General features: G+C 40.0%; 1 protein-coding gene across 2 annotated transcripts in view; it reads left to right on the top strand.

Moving 5' to 3' along the window:
- The first annotated feature begins 2,665 nt into the window (after nt 1-2,665).
- pcdh7a (protocadherin 7a) overlaps nt 2,666-24,102 on the top strand; it is a 41,930-nt gene continuing 20,493 nt past the window's right edge. The window contains exons 1-3 of one of the 2 annotated variants that reach the window (XM_051114029.1): nt 2,666-3,072; nt 3,210-6,123; nt 6,720-7,436. In XM_051114029.1, the coding sequence (XP_050969986.1) occupies nt 3,553-6,123; nt 6,720-7,436 (3,288 nt within the window). In that variant the 5' untranslated portion in view covers nt 2,666-3,072; nt 3,210-3,552. Of the gene's footprint in view, nt 6,124-6,719; nt 7,437-24,102 lie in introns of both variants that reach the window. The other variant, XM_051114022.1, reaches the window with a different exon arrangement.

Here is a 24,102-nt window from a genome sequence, read left to right as displayed (position 1 = left end):
AGTCTGTCTGTCTACACACTTGTCTATGTCTTCTGTCTGTACCCTTTTGCATATCTATCTATTTAGTCCTTCAGTCTGTCTGTCTGTTTTTCTACACACTTGTCTATCTATATCCTCTATCTATACCCTTTTGCATATCTATCTATCTATCTATCTATCTATCTGTCTATCATCTATCTATCATCTATCTATCATCTGTCTATCTATACAATTTTCTATCTATATCTTCTGTCTATAGCCTTTTGCCAATCTATCTATCTATCTATCTATCTATCTATCTATCTATCTATCTATTTAGTCCTTCAGTCTGTCTGTCTGTTTGTCTACACACTTGTCTATCTGTCCTCTATCTATACCCTTTTGCATATCTATCTATCTATCTATCTACACACTTTTCTATCTATATCTTCTATCTATACCCTTTTGCCTATCTATCTATCTATCTATCTATCTATCTATCTATCTATCTATCATCTATCTATGTCTGTCTGTCTAGACACTTTTCTGTCTATATCTTCTATCTATACCCTTTTGCCTGTCTATCTGTCTATCTATTTATTTAGTCCTTCAGTCTGTCTGTCTGATTGTTTACACACTTGTCTATCTATATCCTCTATCTATACCCTTTTGCATATCTATCTATCTGTCATCTATCTATATGTCTATCTATCTATCTGTCTGTCTACACACTTTTCTGTCTATATCTTATGTCTATACCCTTTTGCCTATCTATCTATCTATCTATTCAGTCAGTCAGTCAGTCTGTCTGTTTGTCTACACTCTTGTCTGTCTATACCCTTTATCTATACCCTTTTGCATATCTATCTATCTATCTATCTACACACTTGGATGGGGAAGACAGAGAATGTAGCACATTTTATTTATACTCCCAGCTTTTCAAGCAGATGGTAAGGTACAGAAAAATCTATATTATCACTGTATATTTTGGAGACTTATTTTTATGCTGTCTCTTCTCACACGCTTTAACTAGAGGAGATATATGCACATAATCTCGTAGCCACGGGTGTTTGCTGTTCGAGTCTGTTCTGCAGATGATAAAGTTTCACCGGTGGATTGTATGCTAACTAGACTTACGCATTAACGTGGTGGGATAAAGATGGAGGGTGCTCACGGGACACGAACGCTGAATCCACTCTCCCACCCACTTCTACAGGGCGATTGATTGCAGAAGTGAAATCAAAACGCGCGCGGTGGAACAACAGAGGGCGCGAGACGCAGAGCATACAGCACGCACGTGTGGTGACGCCGGTGGAATGTTAACCAGCCCCGGTGCAGCAGCAGCAGGACAGCCGCGCCGAGATCTGATGCTGCTCCTCCGCTCGCAATCTCCTCTGCTATCACCAAACGCACTGAGATTGACCAGGGGAACCCTCCTACGTTAGTTTCAAATCATTCCATCCCACGAATTTTACGCATGTATGAGACAGATAACACGGAATGGAGAGCGCAGACGAAGAAGGGCTGCTCCTTTTGTTGTGTGACTCTAGTATTACGTTCAGTCAGTGCTGCATTGCGCTCGCACATCCGCGTGGCTACGGGGCAGCCCGTGCTGGGACCGGAGAGAGAGTGTGAGCGATACATGCTCATTGTTCACAGGATGAGTGAAAAGCACTGCCGCATTCAGACAATGAGAGTACTTTTTCGTGATTCAGAGACACAATAACAAAAGCAGTAAAATAACAAGAATGCTGTGAAAAAAAACCCGAATGAATCATATAATAGCCTCATTGGCATAATCAAAATAAAGAAAAAAAACATTAGCTATCTAACCTAAGTGATTCCTTGTGACAAAGAAAAAAAAAAACATTTAGATGTCTAGAGTCTGTCTATCTATCTGTCTATCTGTTTATCTATGTTTGTTTCACGGTTGACTCTTCTATTTCTGACCAAAGACCTTGACCTCGACCGTTAACCTTGCGACCTTTTTCAGTATCATTGTGTTCAACTTGATCATAGTAGTTAATGAACAAAGTAACTTGAACATACCTGAGCATATTCAAGACATTTCTTCGCATTTTTTGCGAAGGCCATAATGAGATGTCTTAGGAATGCCAGGTCCATTGTGAAAGACCCTAGTGACCCCAGATATTCTGTCTGTTTCTTGCGAAACAGCTTCTAACCACAGGCGACTGTTAAACACAACCGCTGCCTCACTGCAACACCACTCACTTGTATACAAAACAAATTGAAATGGCTGTTATGGTTGCTTAGTTTCTTTTTTTGTGTAGCCTACGCGCACACCGCAATTTTGTATTTGAGCTGAGGTCTATAGCTCAACCTTTTTTTTACACTTATCTCTTTTTTACTACAACAATGAAAAATGCATTTTATTGTCAACAAGTACTGCTTTTGCTGCATTGATGCACATTTGTCAAACGAAACTGACTCAAACGACATTTAAATGTGTTAATTTTAAATGTGGCTTCATATTTAGAACAGTGTGAAAAAAATGTATATATATTTTTGTAATTAGTTGATCTGTTTTTACACAAGTGCTTCATTGGACTTGTAGTTGTATCAGTGTATTTTCGCTTCTGAGGTATTTTGTTTTGTGGTCGTATGCAAACACACCCCCTGTATTTGCGCTTTTAGACTGGTTAAAAGGAAAGCGCGAGCTCCTTCGAGACACTCACGGTCTCCCGTTTCATCTGAACGGTCGAGTTACGTAGCGAGGGAAGTGTTGCAGTGAACGGAGGGGGAAGAGAGAGGGAGAGGTTGAGAGAGAGGGAGAGACTGCAGCATCATTTGAGGGACGTTCACATGCAGTGCAGTAGAACGTGCAGGTGAGGGGAGGAGGAGAATGCGGGACTTTTTCCTCAAACACTTCACACACATCCACTACGGACTCCGGAGGAATTACTAAAGGCTTTTGTTGCTACTTCTTTCCGGCTCACCATCTTTCCATAAGTGGCTAATTTACGTGTTCTGGGAAGTCGAACTGAAAAGCTTTTCTCTTTGTCAAGTTCACCGTAAAGGAATCTATAAGAGCTTGGCACGCGCGCGTAAGACTGCGGGGAAAGCTTTCCAATTTTCCTCTCGCTGTGGTTTAAGGTAAGAGAACCTATATTATCGGGGAAAGACTTTAAAAAGCACTTTGGCTTATTCCCAGGCAGTAGCGCAAGCTCTGGGATGCGAATGTGAGAGCTGAATTCACAGACAGATCTCTTTTGTGTTCTACTGCATTGCAGTTTAAAACAGTGAAAGCGCGAGAGAAGCCCGCGCTCCGCAGCATCTCAATGAGCCGGACAAAGTCATTTAAACTGCTCAAATTTGACTCCCGTTTACTCCTAAAAGGCACAAAGGAGCATCCTTGTCCGTAAAAGAGCTGTAAAGACTTATCGCCGATGCCGAGCGCCTCGCAAAGTGGATGTTTTATTTTATCGTGTTGAAAACGTGACCGGGGAACTAAAAGACTGTTGGAGAAAATAAGATTTTTGCCGAAGGAAGCCTTTATAGAGATTAATCGGTGGCGAGTCTGTCTTGGACCAGAGGAAGCTGCAGATAGAGAGAGAGAGAGAAAGAGAGAGAGTCATGGGGAGCAGGAGCGTTGGCGCAGTGCACTCCGCGCGCTGCTACCTCGTGCTTATCCTGCAGCTGCTGACTCAGCTCCCGAGCGCCAATTCAGTGCTGCGCTACCGCGTGGCGGAAGAGGGGCCGGCCGATGTGCACATCGGGAACGTGGCTTCAGACCTGGGGCTGTCCACCTCTGGGATTGGGACTGGTGATGTCACTTTCGCTTTGGAATCCGGCTCTGAATACTTCAAAATTGACAACGTCACCGGAGAGCTTACTACAGGCAGCAAGAGGATTGACAGAGAGAAGCTGCCGCAGTGTCAGATGATATTTGATGAGAACGAGTGCTTTTTGAACTTTGAGGTGTCAGTCATAGGCCCCCTGCAGAGTTGGGTGGATCTGTTTGATGGCCGTATTGTAGTCACAGACATCAATGACAACACCCCCTCTTTCCCTTCACCAGTACTTACACTCTCCGTTGAGGAGAATCGCCCGATTGGCACTCTCTATCTCCTTCCCACAGCCACAGACCGTGATTTCGGTCGCAATGGCATTGACCGCTATGAGCTTATCCAGGACAGTAGAGATGGGGGGTCATCTTTGCGGCGGCCTGCAAACGGACCGACAAATGGGAACGGCGGTGACCGAAGAAGAACATCAGAAACGGGGGCAGGACCTGCCAGCAGGAGCAGCGTGTTTGAACTGCAAGTTGCCGACACACCTGAAGGACAGAAACAGCCTCAGCTGATCGTGAAAGGCCCTCTCGATCGCGAAGCACGAGATTCTTATGAACTCGTGCTACGTGTTCGTGATGGCGGCAACCCTCCCCGCTCCTCACAGGCCCTCTTACGTGTGTCCATCACGGACGTCAACGACAACAGTCCACGCTTTGAAAGAGCCGTGTATGAAGCAGAAATGGCTGAAAACGCCCCACCTGGCACACCTGTCCTGCAGGTGCGTGCCACAGACCGTGACGTTGGCGTGAACGGGCAGGTTGAGTATGTGTTTGGAGCAGCGACGGAATCAGTGAGGCGCCTCCTGAGGCTAGATGAAGCGTCAGGTTGGCTGAGCGTTCTGCATCGTATAGACCGTGAGGAAGTTTCACAGCTACGCTTTACCATCACAGCTCGTGACCGCGGCCAACCGCCTCGCACTGACCGCACTACAGTCGTTCTCAACGTAAGGGATGAAAATGACAATGTACCCATAGTGGAAATTCGAAAAATTGGACGAATCCTTGTTCGGGATGGCGCCGCAATGGTTCCAGAGAACGTCTTGGTGGACACTCCGGTGGCGTTAGTGCAGGTGTCAGACCGTGACCAGGGAGAGAATGGTGCAGTCACCTGCACTGTGGTTGGGGATGTACCATTCACGTTAAAACCGGCCGGTGAGACAGCCCTGGCACCTCCACCAGCCACGGATGATGCCTTTGAGCGAAACAAAAAGAAATATTTTCTCCACACCTCAGCACTTTTGGATTATGAAGCTACTCGTGAGTATAGCGTCACTATCGTGGCGGTGGACTCCGGTAGCCCGAGCCTCTCTAGTAATAGTTCCCTTCTGGTGCGTGTTGTGGACATAAATGACCACGCCCCCACTTTTGCCCAAAGCTTAGTGGAAGTGCATTTTGCAGAAAATAATGCCCCAGGAGAACGAGTGGTCACTGTAGTGGCTTCTGATGCAGACAGTGGCAAGAATGCAGAGATCGCATACTCACTGGACCCATCTGTTAATGGAGCTTTTTACATTGATGCAGATAACGGTGATATTCGCGCCACTGGGGCACTAGATAGAGAGCTGAGGGAACGCTATGAATTCCGCGTGATAGCCCGAGATAAGGGCACCCCATCTCTGCAGGGCTCTGCTACTGTCATAGTCCAGGTCACAGACAGAAATGACAATGCTCCCAAATTTGTCCAGGAAGTCTTCACATTCTATGTCAAAGAAAACCTTCTCACCAATAGCCCCGTCGGCATGGTGACTGTCACCGATGCAGATGAAGGCGAGAATGCAGAGTTGAGTCTTTTTGTTGAGCACGACGAAGAGGAGGGTGGAGAGGAGGGCAAAGAGGGGAAGCAAGAAGTTTTCTCCATTGAAAATAACACTGGAACCATCTTCTCCTCTGCATCATTTGACAGAGAACGACGTAGCACATACTCATTCCGCGTGCGTGCTGTTGATGGCGGGGAACCGCCACGGTCTGCCACCGCCACCGTCTCCCTGTTTGTCACTGATGAAAATGACAACGCGCCATCCATCATATCACCCGCTAATGAATCATACACCCTCCTGCCACCCGCAAGTGGGGCTCGGACTGTAGTCCGCACAGTCTCAGCCTCCGATGGTGACACTGGGTCTAATGCCGATCTCCGCTACGCTCTGGTAGGCGGAAACCCTTTTCGTCTGTTTGAGATTGGCTCTAGTAGTGGGGTCATAACCTTGGCAGAGCCCCTGGAGAGAAGACACAGGGGTCTGCACCGTTTGGTGGTCCGGGTCAATGACAGTGGCGTGCCTTCCCTTTGTGCCACGGCACTGGTGCATGTCTTCATCAACGAGAGCTTGGCCAATGCTACGCTGGTGGATGCACAGGTGAGACACATCAGTGCAGCATGCTGTTAATAAACAAACACAAGCAAAGGGTAATTCAATATAGAGAAAGAATAACAGTTTGTGGTGTTGAACAATGAGCCAGTGTAGAACATATCCAAATAGGAACAAATAAAGTGACAAGGCTTGAATTTAAAGTTATTTTATTTAACACGAGAGTATGGAGCTGAACAGTGAACTGCAGTCAGAAACTTTGCACAGCTAGGAAATCCTTGCACGAAATAGCAAAATATTGCTGTTTATAAATATTCATGCATCAAATTGCTGTTGACCCACATTGAATATTGGATAGAAGGACGCACATACAGATACAAAGATGAAAGATACACAAACACGCTCACATACTCATATACAGTCACACTTGCCTGCGCAGAAAAACTATGATTGAATATCCAAGCCTTGACATGATAATTGAGAAGTCTGGGCCTTGCAGTGGGGATGAATGTGTATGCGCGTGTGTGTGGTTCAGCAGACAGAGCTGTAAAATGAGGATGCAGTTATCAAAGGGCAGACACACCATTTATGACTTTCCATTTTCACTCTCTCTCTCTCTGTATGTCTCGCTCCCTCTCACTCAGGTGGCCCGCAGCCTTGCAGTCCCCCTCTATATGGATATTGCAGGTGACCCAGACAGCGAGAGAGCTTTGGGTAAACAGCGCCTGAGCGTTGCCATCGGTGTGCTGGCTGGTGCTGCTGCCGTTATTCTGGTGATCCTTTTGGTTGTGACAGCACGGCAGTGTGGGGCGCAGGGTAAGAATGGCTATGAGGCTGGGAAGAAGGAGCCAGAAGAGGACTTTTTCAGCCCACAGCCTCCCCCTCTACAAGCCCAGGGCTCCCAAAATGAACGTGGGCGCAAACCACGCAGAGACAAGCGTAATAACGGTACTGCCAAATCTGAGCGTTCTTTGTACAGTGGAATTATGACGGTGAATGGCTGCAGACGTGGGGGAGGCGATGAAGAAGAGGAGGATGAAGAGGCCAGCAGTGCCAGCGAGAGGATTGCAGCACGTTACTGTGCAGCAGCTAACGGAGACCCCAGCAGTCCAAGACTAGGCTCAAGGCGTCACCAATCGAGTCCAGATCTGGCCCGCCACTACAAGTCCAGCTCACCTTTGCCTGCAGTGCATCTTCAGCCCAACTCGCCACCCGTGGAAGGCAAGAAGCACCAGGCTGTGCAGGAACTGCCCCCTACTAACACCTTCACTGGCAACGGCACCGGTAATGCAGACGCCATGTCGCTCAGCTCAGACCAGTGCTCCGATTACGGCTGCCAAACTGTCAAGTACAGCAAACAGGTAAGAACATATGACTCAGTTTCATCACTGCACCTTCAACAAGTACAAGCAGGCCATCATGTGCATCAAGTGTCTTAGAATTGTACTAGTTCTGGATAAGCAAGGAGTAAGATTTACCCAAAAAGTTACAAGGCTTCTCAAGACAAACGCCTTAAGCTTGAACTAGATTCGGATTCCAAAACTAACCTAAATTCATTCAGTCCTGTGGGATATTTCTGTTTTAATATAGAAAACGCTGATAGTCCATTAGATTACCCCACACATTTTCCTTGTTTCTTTGAGTACACTGTAATTAGATTTTCTAAGAAATAAGCTGGAATATATGAAAGCTGGTTTCCACCTCAGAGGGAAAAAAAAAGTGTAAGATAATGTTTAAAATAAATAAAGCTGTGGTATATAGTCACACCGTGAAACAAAAATCACAACCGTGGCATATAAAGTAACAACTGTGAAATACAGTCACATTGTATAGGGGCATTCTGTCAAGCCACACTGTGAAATATAGTCACATTTCTAACACATAAAGTTGCAATTGTGAGAATAAAAATTCACAACTATGAGATATAAATTCAAGTTTGAAATAACAAGAAGTCATAATTGTGTGGTGTAAAGTCACAATTACATTTTATAGGTGGAAATGGGCTTCTTTGGATATATAACACTTCATTTGATGCACTTAGGTGCAATGTTTTGCTCATATCTTGTCAAAGCCCTTTGGGCTATGTTGTAGTTCTGAGGTGAATTCAAACTGGTCTGCTCTTAGTAAAATCCCATCCCATTCCAGAACTTAAGAAACAGCGAAACTACTTGTAGACAAGCACAAATGTGACAACTACTGCAGTCAGCTGTACTGTTGTTGTGTTACTGCGTGTGGAGTGGTTAAGGTTATATGGTGCTAACTGCCTGCTCTCCTTTCCAGGAGTAGCTACTGAAAATAGACTGTCGAAGAGAGGAGAAATGTAACCCATTTTCTCACACACCACCGTAGATCTCTTTCCACTTGCTCAGTCTCTCTCTTGCTTTCTATCACTCTCTCCATCATACTCCCCTTATTTGACATTCTTTCCACTCCTTTCCTCATTCTTTCATTTTCCGAGACATGTTTGGAAGTGTTAAATATAGAGCGGAATATATGTCTACCTGCTTTGAGCGGAACTGGCCGGTGTGTTTGACAGCATATGCATGAAACGCTTGAGAGAGAAACCACGCAGGCTTGCAGAGTTGTCTGTTTTTGACTTAATCTGTCATCTTTACGCTTTCATCCAGGTCGTATATTTAATGCAGCATATCCAAACTGCTAGCTTAGCACTTAACGGAAGCATTAAAAAAAGATTACCTGTGCACCCTTTGACAGGCGCTTTGGACTAAGCCCAAACCAAAGGGTGGCCTCGTACTATAGAGAGGCATGGTTAAATTGAACACTGGGATCGCATTACATTTTCTGACAGGTGTTGGGAGCTTAAACCAAATCCGCCGAGGTCTACACGCGAGATATTGAGTCCTAAATGACATGTCATTTTTGGTCTTTTTAGCATGACTGACAGTCGGATTGTAAGTCTCTTTACGCAGAGCCCAAAAAACAGCTGATGCAGTCGTTAGGGAGATGTGCGCTTCGCAAGACCTAATCAATCCATCCACGCTGGTGTGATCCTGACCGCAGTGGGTGGGTTAATCCAATACCGAGTCAATCCTCTTAATCTGCTGACATTTTTTTTCCACCAAAAATGCTTAATAGAGAATTCAGTTGTGTATTTGTGTGCTTCTGCTTGCGCGGCCGAGAGTTTGGGGTGAGAGTGCGTTAATGCTTACTGGTGAGTTTGTTGGACTCTTTCTGACGGTTTAATCAATTATTGATCACACTGTAATTAACTCCTCTACCGCGAAGCTTTCTGACCTAGCCTAACTCGAGCCTGGTGTAGACGGTGCGTGTATGTGTGCGTTTGGCTTCCATGATGGACGGTATAGCATGATGGCAAGCCAATACCCTACCGCTGTCTGAATTTGCAAACAGGCCCGTCCTCGGACGAATGCATGAACGGCACTCTCAGAATTGAATGCCGATGAAAATGGAAATCCTGTTGACCTATATCTGTCTCTCTCTCTCTCTAGCGCACATCTCTTCTATCTTCTATAAATGCACAACTCAGCATGTTCCTAAGTGAAACTCCCAACTCCCTCTTTGCTGCAGCGCATTTTTTCTAGCCCCTCCCCCATCCGCCCACTCACGCCAACACCTATCGACCGGCTGCATTCTGTCCCCACGGCGGCCCACGTTCCTATCATTCGAACAGACAGAGCGGCAATCGATATACTAGGCTTGTTAATGTTGCGAGCGCCGACGCACACCTGCAGACGCGCCGCTCGGGTGTGCGGGGTTAACGGTCAGACAGGTGGGCAGTAGGTGAGTCTGTGTAACTCAACACACACACTCGGGATCAGGCAACAGGTCAGATGGATAGTCGATATACTTGACACTCACACATGCATGCTCACGGGGGCCATGTGTATGCTAGTGAGGCCCGACTCCAGAGATAGATATTATAAATTAATGGAGGAGACTAGTGATGGAGGGGCTGGGAGACAGTGGGAGACACATGGAGGGATATAGAAAGTGAGAGAGAGAGAAATGAGGGGAGATTGCTAATGCTCACCTCACTTTTGCAGGGCTGTATTGATTTTCATTGGGAAAGCATTATGAAAGCTTTTACATGGACGTGCACTGCAATGGTTATAAAGGATTGAGAATGATGGTGGAAGCATGTGTGTGTGTGTGTTTGACCTAGCAATGTTATTGAGGGGAAATTGTTGAAAAACGTCTGGAAGTTTTTGCTAAATCTGAAGAAATCTCATTTTGCAGACATTCTTTAAAAGGCAAAATGGATCGTTAAGAGACTAAATGATGTTTTTATTCAACTCTAAAAATGTCGAACTTTATTTTAGGGACAAAGTTAAGTTTAGCATGGAGTGACTGTTATTAATAATCTCATTTAAGGCAATTAGAAGTCCCCACTTAGATACGCACGTAAACATTTCAGCATCGTTATGTTTTCTGATTGTCTTTCTGATCACATTTTATGTCAGCTGCTCAATTAAAAGCCATTTACTGAAAATGCAAGTACACTTGCAGTAAATAACCTCAGTTGTGTGTACTTCCCATAAAACTGTGCTGGACATCTGTGAAACGCAAGGCAATAAAAATGACAGAGGATGCTTTTCAGTGGCCAAGTGTAACGTACTGAAAAATGAGAGCTTAATAATTTATAGATGACACATTAGGTTAGTAACACTGATGGCCATGACCAGATGGGAGGTGTTCTCATGTGACCACCACATATCTTTCACAACAACAGCCATTAGTGCAAGGTTAAGTCGTTGTTTATCCATATATTCCATATATGAGAATGGACCAGAGGTGTAAATAGTGTAAAGCAGCTATGTAAACACAATCTTTTCAAAAGTTTTTTGTTATATTTCCAAGGTTCCAAATATGGAGATGCTTTATTGAAAAGTTGTTTACGCATAGACCTAAAAGACAGCGTGGATTGCCGGTTGCAACACATTTTGAATTGAAAAAAGATATTCAGCAAGAAACAGTGCAGAGGGAAATCAACAGGGTCTTGAAAAGTGGACGTTTTATACTAGAACTGTCAGACTTGAACGCAAATTTGCTAAGATAATGCATAAAATTTGACATTATTCAATAGCACTGCTACTGATGTTAGCATAAAATGAAAAGCAGTTTCAGTCATTTTTTTCCTTTGAACAACATGCAGCAATGAAAGTAAAATTGGGATTTTCTGTTGATTTTTAGCCATTTTTAATAGCAAATAAAGCTTTATGGACTGTATAAATAAAGCTTTACAATCAGCTTACCTCTCGCATTCATGCTGCATTTCTGTTCAGACCTGATTGTAATTCTGAAGAGTAAGGACAAGTTCATTTCATTCAAGTAGGTCACATGGAAGGAAATGCTGGCAAAACACAGTTTTATTAAAATATCTTTCTTCAGTGTCCATTAAGGCTTTGTTTGCCACATTGTATAAATCTGAAACGAGTCAGAGAGTCAAGGCTGTCAGAGTTTTGTAACTCACAGACCTGCTTGCCTGACTGTTTCAACCTCAAAATGAGACACGACAGGAATTCAGGGTATTCCTTACCCATATCCTCCCAGACAAGCAGCAACAGAACCAAGAAAACACACACACACACATTAAGCTGAGATGCAAAGGTGCACAAGGAGATGAAAAGTTCCCATCCTCTTACATTAGTTTCTAGCACAAGATCTAGGCCATGACTTTTAACTCTTTCTTTTACCGTGTCCAGACTGAGAACAGTGTTCAGTTTGTGTTTTAGTTTTGTCTTTAACAAAAATGTCCTCAACATGGAATTAAATGTAATCAGTATTTCTTAATATTAATATATTTCCAGCAGTTTCACTAAATTTGTTTATTATACTGAAATGGCATATAATTTTAGTCAGCAAAATAAAATTTTCATTAATCTTGTGAATTCCTCATGCTTTAGTAGAGTTAAGGCCCATTCACGCCAATAATGATAACTGTAACTATGCACTACCAGTCAAAAGTTTTTGAACAGTAAGATTTTTAATGTTTTTTCCTTAAGAATCCTCTCTATTTTTACTATTTAAAATAACTGCTTTCTATTTCAATATACTTTAAAATGTAATTTATTCCTGTGATCAAAGCTACATTTTTAGCATCATCACTCCAGTCTTCAGTGTCACATGATCCTTCAGAAATCATTCTAATATGCTGATGTGCTATTCAAGAAACATTTTTTTTAAATTATTATTATTATCAATATTTAAAACAATTTTTTCAGAATTCTTTGATGAATAGAAAGGTCCGAAGATCAGCATTTATCTGAAATAAAAAGCTTTTGTAACATTATTTTGTAACAACTATACCGTTCAAAAGCTTGGAGCCAGTGTTTTTTATTTATTTATTTATTTATTTATTTATTTATTCATTTTAATCAAGTATTATTATTATTATTAATTAATTAATTAATTAATTAATTAGTGTGGAAACAAATTAATACTTATTTAGCAATATTTAGCAAGGATGCTTTAAATTAATAAAATTAATATTATCATGATCAAAACTGATAATAAAGACATGTATAACGTTACAAAAGATTTCTATTTCAGTTATATGCTGTTCTTATTCATCAAAGAATCCTGAAAAAAATCTACTCTGCTTTCAACATAATAATAATAATAATAGTAAATGTTTTTTGAGTAGCAAATCAGAATATTAGAATGCTTTCTGAAGGGTCATGTGACTGGAGTAATGATGCTAAAAATTCAGCTTTGAAATCACAGGAATAAATTACATTTTAAATATTTTCAAATAGAAAATAGTTATTTTAAACAGTAAAACAGTTTCCAAATTTTACTGTTTTTGCTGAACTTTGGATCAAATAAATACAGTGTTGGTGAGTATAAAAAAAAAAAAAGTCTTACTGTTCAAAAACTTTTGACTGGTAGTGTATTAGCATTCACAAGTCATGATAAGGTTCTGTTTATTATGAGGTTGTGCTGCAGTTTTGTCGTCTGCCCTTTTAAATGCTCTAAATGCTGATTGGCTGTCAATGTTTTTTAGTGTTAATCAGCTGGAAAAAAATGTTCTGGAAGTGATTCCAATGATATTGTTCCTCTATGCTGTTATAGTTGTGGTGTGAACTCTGCTATTTTTTTTAAGTTTAGAATGATTTTTAAAACCAGTGGCCTTCATTTTTGTGTTTTAGAGACGTGTTTAGGATGTTGTGTACTGCACTGAAGTTTATGCAGTCACTTCATTGTCTGTAAAAGTTGTAATATTACATTGATGTTGTGAATGTTGCAGACTAATCTCATATACTTATATACAGGATGCATTTGAGTGAACATATTAATCCATCTGTAAAGTGGTTCGGTTTACCGGTATTCAGTCCTTCCAGCTCATGCAGCTCAATCCCCAGTGTACTATGATTGGATTATTTAAATCAATTCTTTTCCTATATTTTCCTTCTTTTAAAATCATTGCTAGTGCCTTGTTAATATCTTGCAGTCTAGCTGTTTTATTGTCATATTTTGGCAACAGTTTGAAATAATCAAGTTGTTTTCAGCCCTTGTTGATGCAATGAAGAAAAAAAATAAGAACCCTTTGTCAACAAACATTTTTGTTTGTAATTTTGTTGACTAGATGAATACTAACTGGGAATCCTTTGTAAAGAGATGCTAATGGAAAGGCTGGGCTGAGTATTATTCTTCGTAATCTTTCAATGATGCACCATATTCTACCTCTGAAGCCAAATTATCATCTGGCCAAATGTTTGATGGCTATTATTAGAGATATTCCTGTGCTGGCTGCTCTCTAAAGGCATCAGTTCCATACAAACTAACACACACAAATGTGCATTTTTATAATTAAACACACACACACGCATACACAAAAGCTAAACGCACACTCAGAGTAGGCAATTAAACAAACAAACCCACACAATAACACACCTCTTTGTTAGCTCTACGTATTGTGTCTTCAGTACACTGCTGGCATTGAGTGGAAAAGCTCGAGCGTTTAGAGTCCCAGTGTCATTTCCTATTCAGCTCTTACTGAATTGCATTCATATTTGAGCCGGCATTAACTCGGCTCTCCGATTCCCTGGTTCCCCGTACCGAAGGTTCTCGTGGGGTGATCCTTTTGTTGTGGTCTGACTGCAGCTCTGTGGTTCTACAGTTACAGTTCAGGGTTACCCCAGTGTCATGAACCAGCCTGAGCATTCATCTTTTATTCAAACACCCCAGGCTGCTTCTGTCACTGCCTGTCAGAGAGAGAGATGCATAGTTAAACCCCTGAGTAATGAAAGAAAAAAAGACAATAAATATATAATAGGTAATAAATAAATACTAGAAAGAGAGAGAGAGCAGCTATTTTTGGCAAATTGAGATATTACTGTAATATGTAGTTACTAAACACATATATTACAGTAGAAATGAAAAAATTTGATTCTTCTTTTCGTGATTAACTAGTTAACAGAAAAAAATGTCATTTACTAGAATTAGTATGCCAGACCTATTTAAAACCACATACACACACACATAGACAAAGATGACTGAAACGCTGCAGATATGTCAAATATTTTTGAAAGGTTTTACATACAAATATTTGTAACTGTGAACTAATTCATATTTGAACGAACTGGTTAAATTATTGAGTCAGTAAGTCACTCACAAGGACACTCATTTATCTTGTCGATGAATGAATGAGTGTTTTTGAACAAGTCATTCATTCAACAGTGCTGAATTGACAAGAATTGTTTGTTGACAATGTCTTTATGAGGTATTGAATTTCAATAATTCAATAATAATCGATCAAATGAGTGATTCAACGACTCACTCATGAAGACATTTACTTTTTATTCTCGCATGAATCGTGCTTTTGAATTAAAATCAATAATAATAAATTGGACAATAATCAAAATCAATAATAATAATTAAATAAATAATTAGTTTACAAAAAAAAGAGACCTACTGGAATAACAATGTAATTTAGCAATAATGGAGAAATTCTTAATGTGATGAAATTTTTAATGGCAATAGGTTTTTTAATAAAACTTAAGTCTGTGGTTTTGTTGGGGCTTAATGAGTATTTATTGATTTGTATGTGTGCTCTCACAAAGGTTTTAAGTGTTCTTAATTTCAAACTATTTAAATTATTTAATGCATTAGATGACTTCATTAAATACATTTATCTTTGTTAAAACTTACACATTAGTTCCATTTATTACATATCCATATATCTATGATTTTCATAAAGATTTGTATATCTTTAAAATTGTCCCTATTAAAGCTGACCCAACTTTGTCTAAATTATTTGCTGGAACAGCATATTAAATGCAAACACTACACTCTAAAAATGCTGGTTTTAAAACATCCATTTCTAGATTATTTGGCAACCCAGCACTAGTTAAATATTGGACAAAACACATGCTGGGTTATTTTGACCTAGCTGGTTGGGTTAGATATTTGACGCAACATGGCGGGTTATTTTATTTAACTCAATTATTGTTTAAAAACTACTATATTGCTGGCATAAAATGGGTTGGAAATAATTACACATAGAATTTCTTGAGGCAACAGTAATAATCAAAAAGATGAAACAAATAAAAATCTATTTGGATGAATACAGCATAGTTTACACTATTACATACATTTAAACTCATTTAATAAGCATTTTAGAAATAAAAAATGTATCATTTAAAAGTGACAATTTAATTCAAGTTAGATTAGGGAATGTATTTTAACCTCCAAATAAATTAAATTTAGTTTTATAGTGAATCAGTTTATGTATGCAAGGCAAAAGGCATTTCCATCATGTGAAACAAAACATGGCCGTCAAACGAGTAATCGCAATTAATCGCATATATATAAATACAAACACATTAATGTATATATTTAAGAGAAATATGTTATGTACGAAATATTTTTATTTATATATAATATGAATTATATAAAAATTATAATAAATACATATACTTGTAAATATTTCTTAATATATACATGAATGTATTTGTATTTATATATACATAATAATTACACACAGTACACACACATATATTAGGCAAACTCAAACTTTTATTTTGTATGCGATTAATCGTTTGACAGCCCTAGAAACAACCATTGCTGACACGTTTAGCTGACTGACATCTCATCACTAAATGCTTAATTTCACTGAAGAAATGCACCAATTAGGTGGCGCTGAGAAAGAGCCTGCACTGGGTTGTTTCGTCGAAGGAAGGGGAGGGGTGTATAGTTTCAACCAGTGCCTAAAATAAGCACTCGCCAAGCACCAACTGCGAGTAAAAATCGGCGTTGAGTGAGAACAACAGCCAGTTTTTAAAGAGATTCGCTGTTTCTGACGTAAGCGAATAAAATAATCCTTTCCGAAAATGAAATCATCGTGACTGGTTAGCTGCTTTGTCATAAGCGACAAGAGCGAATCAAATAATCGGATACAAACGGGCTGATAAGGTCAGGGCAGTGTGATGGCTAGCTTGTCCCTAGACAAGGTTCTAATAACTTTTACTGGAGAAGATATTGCTGCTTTATTTCTAAAGATTAACTTTATTCTTCATAACCTGAGAATGTGGTGACACATACGTGGGGTTACGCCGGAGCTGAATGGAAACATGATGAGCAAACATCAGAAAGTCATGACGGTTTTCGGTGTTCTAGTGAGCTCTAGACGATGGATGAAAGAGAGACAGGCTTGTATTTGATACTGTACACCAGTTTCACACATAGTCTGTTTGCAGTACGTATGCAGTGTGTATTTTTTTGCGCTCATGTTAACGGATTTGACTGTTCACACTGCACGTGGTTGCGGTCCGGCAGTGCATTCCAGGAGCGGTGCGTCTGCAGCAGTACAGCAAACGTTTCCGCACGAGTCTATTTTTGCTGTACTGGATGCGCTGAATTAAAGTGACAGCTCATTGTTTGCGCTAAATATGAACATGGATTGACGCAAAATTGTAGTAATTACACCATAAATGCATATAATTAAAGTAACTGCCTATTTTTGCAAAAAGAGTTTAATGGCTAGTAAAAATCAACCGGTTTCTCACGTCACCAGCCGGCAGGTGTGGCAAAAGGTTAGTTTTAGGCCCTGGTTTCAACTGTCAGTGACCCAGCCACTAACCCAATGGCTGGATAACACAAAAACCACCCAGCACTTTAAAAAACATCCCAAACTTAATAACCCAATAGACCCAACCCAGCGGTTGGGTTGAAAAAAAAAAATAACCCAGCATTTTTTAACTGTAATGAGATCACGTTGACACTCCACATGCACTATATATCAGTATGCATAACAAAGAATAAAGGGCACAGTCTCTAATTAGCGTTTTAGTCTGTTTGGACTTGCACACTTAATTATAAGACTGTAATTAGGGATTATACCTTGGCTCAACTTTTTCCTGCTGAAGGAAACTCAGGACAGGAAAAAGATAAAAACGGAGAGATGAGATTTTCTCTCCTCCTTTCATCACATTGTTAGGACTGCGAACCAGATGATTACATTGGCTCACTAATTCCTAACTACCCATTTACAGCAGAGCATGTCCAGCGGAGGGATTTGTTCATGTATGTACAGTTGGAAAGTGTCAATCAAATAAAATAAGCTTGTTTTATTGATTACTCACATTTACGGCATTGTATGTGTGAACAGCATGAGGATGGGGTGGAAGAATAATGGCTGAATGGAGCGCTACCGGGAGTCATGGGGGTTGTGAACTACAGTCTTAAAAGCGGTCAGATATGCTACTGTGACATTATTATGCTCAAAACCACAGAATGTTTTTTTTACTTGCTGTATTTTTTGTATTCGTTTAGTTATTTTAAAATTTTACCATTTAAGACACGCTATAGAAGCCCTATAAATCTAATCTTTTGCTCTTCTGTGCTTTTGCTGCAAAAGCGCTTTTCATGTAAAAGAAAAACTACTTGTCGTTCTCCTTGGATACACCACTATACAGTCGTCCGCCCCCCCTCCATCTCATCCCACTGGTGGAAAATGAGTGTGTGTGGGCAAGCCAGGGCCTGTGGGCCTGTTCCTCTGAGTGTATGTGTGTGTGTTAGTGTTTGTGTGTGTGATCCCTTACACCTGCCTGTACACGTCGACAGGAAGCCCACAGAGATAAGGCATGATGCTTTCCTCACACTGCCCAAGTGTAACAGTGTTCAGAACAACACCAACCACGCTTCAAAGAATGCTAAAAATGTTTGAAAGTAAAGCAGCCGAGGCAACACACTTTCTAACCCTGAATCTAAATCCGACACCCTCTCCAATCTGGACCACGCACACACTTTTCGGTTTGCTTTTTGCGCACACATACAGCAACACCCATAAACACCCAAGAACACAACCCGCACACACACTCACACGTGGCACCGGCCCCAGGGGAAACAACAGCCGCCTGGGCGAAAATAAAACTCTTCACTCGGTTAGAATTAAATCAAAGCGATGCAAATCAAATGGCCAATTAAAGCCACAAACACGTTTCCTGGGAGATGAAATGCTGACGCCTAATTGGTTGGATAAAAGGGGCAATACATCTAAGAAGACAGACCTGAGAAGGACGTTTTGGAAACGCAGCAATGAGAAGTGTGTGTGTGTGTGTTGGGAGATTCGCTGAACATAAGTTAGACTGTCAACTATGTGGGCCGTAAGTGCTTCGTTTTCTTTGTAATTTAGAGGGAGCACTTTGCTAAGCGAAAAGCAGAACGTGAGATGGAGAGGCTTTTTTTTGAAGTTCAACTTTCACATAGCAGTTCTTCAGGGTACTCAAACGTTTTTAAAAACGTTTGTGCTGGAAAAGCAGCTAGGAAGAAAGAAAATGTCTGATATCTATGCACACACACAAACACGTTCAAGCTGTGGCTCGGGCTTCAGTCGCGCGACACGGTCAGACAACTCCCGCTGAGATGTCGCGGTTGCTGTATGTGTTTGTGCGGTTGCTGACGAATGAACGCAGCTTATGAGGAGAGACAAATTCGCAGTATTTCACACCGCGCGCAGTGGAAATGCCTGATTAACTGATATGATCAAATAAGCAAACAAGAGGAAATGTCAAAGTAAATTTTCACATTTGCATTTGTTTCGGTTCAGAATTTCAGCTGATGGTTGTCAACTTCAAACCTGCACTGTGTGGCTGTTTTATCTGATGATTCTTGTGAAAAAGAAGTGTGCTTAATTGTATTGAATTTGCGCTTATAGTGTACTTCAAATCTTAAATATATGACCCTGGACTACAAAATCAGTCTTAAGCAGCACAGGTATGTTTGTAGCAATAGCCAAAAATACATTGTATAGGTCAAAATGATAAATTTTTCTTTTATGCCAAAAATTATTAGGATATTAAGTAAAGATCATGTTCCATGAAGATATTTTGTAAGTTTCCCACCGTAAATATATCAAAACTTAATTTTTGATTAGTAATATGCATTGCTAAGAACTTCATTTAGACAACTTTAAAGGCAATTTTATCAATATTTAGACTTTTTTGCACTCCCGGATTCCACATTTTCAAATAGTTGTATCTCGGCCAAATATTGTCCTAACAAACCGTACATCAATGGAAAGCTTATTTATTCAGCTTTCATACGATGTATAAATCTCAGTTTCATAAAATTGACCCTTATGACTGGTTTTGTGGTCGTGGGTCACAGTATGGATGCACTTCAACTTTCTGTCCACTGTCTTTCTGGCACGTAGTGCACTATATAGGGGATAGGGAACGATTCAGTGTAAATATGCTTTCCGTTGGGGCGAATGAAGTCTGGTTTCGTGTTGTGTCACATGAAGCGCCGCAGTGCGCGCACAGTCTGCTCCAGTCCAGAAACATGCACGGAGTTGACCATATGTGCAAATTGGCACAGACCACGAAACTTATCGGACCCATTTGAATTCTACACAGAATGTTATATTTTATAGTGATATGAATGAGATTGTGGCTGTAATACGATGTTGATACGGCTTACTGAGCTCAATAGCTTTGGCCCAAGCTGTGATATAAACAAAGCGCTTGGCCATTTAAAAAAGGGGCAGAACTGCTTAATATGTCCCGCCCCGTCTTCCTGTTTCAGTTGAAATTACATCAGCACATAGAATAACGTTACGTTTCAAAGCACTTCAGTGAACCTTTTCAAAGGGTTAGTTCACCGAAAATTAAAATTCTGTCATTATTACTCACCCTCATGTTGTTCCAAATATGTAAGACCTTTGTTCATCTTCAGAACACAAATTAAGATATTTTTCATAAAATCCAAGAGCTTTCTGACCCTGCATAGACGGCAATGCAACTGACATGTTCAAGGCCCAGAAAGGTAGTAAGGACATTGTTAATATAGTCCATGTGACATCGTGGCCCAACCTTAATTTTATGAAGCTTTGAGAATAATTATTGTGTGCAAAGAAAATAAAGACTTTATTCTACAATTTCTTCTTTTGTGTATCAGTCTTCGACGCGTGTTCATACGCATGCGTCGTGCAATTCTCCTAAACTAGAATGAAACTGAAGATTAGTGTTCCGAAGATGAACGAAGATCTTACAGGTTCGGAACGACATGAGGATGAATATTTAATGATGGAATTTTCATTGCTGGGTGAAATATAAGTCCTACTTAAGTAGGTTAAAAAATGGCACTTTGAATTTTGTTTAATTGCAATTAACAGGCAATTAAGTGTCCAAAAATTGTATGCAGTCTCAAAACTGTTATTTCTATAATAAGTACTAATTTTCACAAGGGTTTGTTATGTCAATGTCCCTCTCTCTCTTTCTCACACACGCATCATTAGTGCTGAGTTGTGGGCTGCAATTGTTTATTGTTGCTAAATGGATTGATTTTTTTTTTTTCTTCTCCTATGTTGTGTGTTTCCAGAGGCAGGACTATAAACTGTTTTTCCCCCACTCTGCTCTGTTCTCAGCTTTTAAGGTTAGTGATGCAGGCTTAAAACAGCATGAGGTTCAGAAAATAATGACTGAACTTCCGTCTTTTTGGGTGAACTAATCTTTTTAGCTTTTTGTAGTATCAAATTTTGTCTCTGTCAGGCCACAGTGGCTGACCTGATCTCAGGTTATATCAGCATTGCTTAAAATACAGTGGTTGTGACAGTTTCAGTATTTTATAAGAAAACATGAACAACAATCTCCCTCAGGAGCCCTGTAAGCCATCAGTTATATTCGGGTCTGATGAATCGTACAGTATGATATTCCACATTACATTTGACATTTGTTTGTGCCGTGGGCTAGTGGTTAGACATATTGATCTGTGGTGAGAAATGAGGGTTCGAATCTGGGGTTGTGTCCCGATTCCTTTCCCCTCATCATTTTAGGTCATCTGTCTACTTTCTCGCTCAGTAATATGGTGAAAAGTAATTATGACATCTGTATATATACAGTATACAGCACATACACGAGACATCACAACTGAGTTCCAAGCGGATGTTCAGGAGGAGCATGTTCATCCAATTCTGCTAATCATGCCACAAAGGATATATACACAGCTGCTTAGCTCACTCCTTTGATAGTTCTTCTGGCATCGCTCCACCACCCTGACTCCACCTTAATTTCTATAATTAAATACGTCCGGGAGGTGGGGGTGGGCTCAAGCCCTTGGATTGTGGACAGCAAACCGAACCAGATTACATTCATCACACTCAGGGATAAAATGAACATTTGAACTCGTGAAATTGATGTTTACTACAACCTGGTATTTAAAGAGCGGGGCCTAATATTGTCAGGTGTCTTTATGATGGTTTATGCTGGTCGTTACTCCCCTGGATTGGTATTTATTAAAGTACAGAGTGATTTAATGTTTGCATTTAATGGTCTTAATATTTTATGACTGAAAACGACAGCAGGGGGAGAAAAGTAGCAGAGGGAATGGTGGAGAACTGGACAGTATTTTGAAATTGTTGTTCTAGCTACTTCTTTTTCCATTTATTTTATTTTATTTTATTTTATTTTATTAGTTCAATGATGGGCAGCACTTCCACTATTTACACTAAATTTATTTACACTATTTACGCAAAAATTCCATAAAATAACTAGAAAACAACAGACTTTATATTAAAAATGCAGCTGACAAAAGTGACGTTTAACAAAATATTATTTTATTTTGAAAAAGTTATTGTTATAAATATTATATTTTAATTTTATACATGGCTGGGAAATGAAAAATTGCACATAGACATCTGCGCATGAACACCAATGAATCCATTCCATTTTATTCCATAAATAAAACTATGAAACAGCATAATTTATATAAAAACCTAATGACTAAAAGTTAACAAGACATGAATGAATGAATGTATGAATGAATGAATGAATGAAGGAATGAAAAATTGCCGCACCATCTGTTCTGACACAATGACTAAATTCTGTTAAATTCTATGCATGAAACCAGAAAACAGCTTAATTTATATAAAAATAGAAGTGACCAAAAGTGATACTTAACAAAACATTATATATATATATATATATATATATATATATATATATATATATATATATAGTGCTAAAAATAATCTAATTATTTATTTATTTATTATACATGACCCTGGACCACAAAACCAGTCATAAGTGTACATTTCTCAAAATTGAGATTTATACATCATCTGAAAGCTAAATAAATAAACTTTCTGTTGATGTATGGTTTGTTAGGAAAGGACAATATTAGGCCGAGATACAACTTTTTACAAATCTGGAATCTGATGGTGCAAAAAACTCAAAATACTGAGAAAATTGCCTTTTAAAGTTGTCCAAATTAAGTTCTTAGCAATGCATATTACTAATCAAAAATTAAGTTTTGATATATAATTACGGTGGGAAATTTACCAAATATATTCAAGGAACACTATATTTTCTTAATATCCTAATGTTTTTTGGCATAAAGGAAAAATCGATAAATTTGAACCATCCGATGTATTTTTGGCTATTGCTACAAACACAAGACTGGTTTTGTGGTCCAGGGTCACATATGGCTAAAGAACAAAAAAGCTGCATGGACACAAATGAATCTGTGAATCAGTTTATTGAACTAGTGTGATAAAATGAACCATTCAGGTAAACTGATTTACTAAAATGAACCAGTTTTTCAAATGCTTTATATGCGACAGAAAAAGAACAAATTTCCCCCACAATGTTTGATTAGTACCTTAAACTGTTTGCCGTTTAGACTCAACTTTAAAACAGTTTTCAAAAAAAACTGCAGAAATAGTGTCATTCTGAAGCACGGATGTTAACCTCACAGTGTCACTACTTTTAGTAAGCTGCTCCCCGACGCTGGATGTTAATTATGCCTTTGTCACAGAAAGGGCCTATTCTCACAGTGGACGTCATGAGATGAACCTAGATGATGTAGGCTTCACAGAGATGAGCGATTGCGTCTGAGAGGAACTGATAATGGGGGGTGGACTGAAAGAGTTTAGTGTGCTCTGCCTAATAACGCCCCTCTGTCTTACACGCATACACACACAGAGGTTATTGTCACAGCAACCGCAGCATGCCGTGAGACATTCGGTTCAAATTTATGTGTGTCACAGGGGTGTGTTCGCCGTCTAGGCCGCTGAGTGTAGGTGTGTGTACGAATTTATTGTTTTGCGTTCAGAGACTGTGAAAATGGCATGATTACGTATTTTTCATCTCGCCGCGTGTCACCTCAGTGACAAGTTTCTGACAGGAAACAGATCCAGGATTGCGTGTGCATATGTTCGTTGGCAAAACTGCATGTAGCATAACTGATTAAAAACGGCGTCTTATATGGCATGAGCTCATCTGCGTGTGAAAATAACTCACCCGGCACGGGACATACTTATACAGCTCATTATACACACATTGCAAGACATCCTTATTCACTTCATTGTGTGAATTTTTTTTTTTATTTTCTGTAACAGAACTGCTTTGTTCAGTTGCTGGTCAGTGTAAAATGGACAATAGGGGACGGTGTGTGTGTGTGCATGTGTGTGTGTGGGTGTAGCTTTTCGTTACAAGTGGGTATTCATTAAATTTCTCTGTCTCGCCATAGATATATACCCAGACACACACATGTGAAATTCCTATGCACAACACACACACATATGAAAGCAAGGCTGTAGCTGAAGCA

This window comes from Labeo rohita, chromosome 1, assembly GCF_022985175.1.
Source record: "Labeo rohita strain BAU-BD-2019 chromosome 1, IGBB_LRoh.1.0, whole genome shotgun sequence".
In the NCBI taxonomy this organism is placed as follows: Eukaryota; Metazoa; Chordata; class Actinopteri; order Cypriniformes; family Cyprinidae; genus Labeo; species Labeo rohita.
Note: the sequence above shows the minus strand (reverse complement) of the source record. Positions and strands in the feature narration are given on the sequence as shown.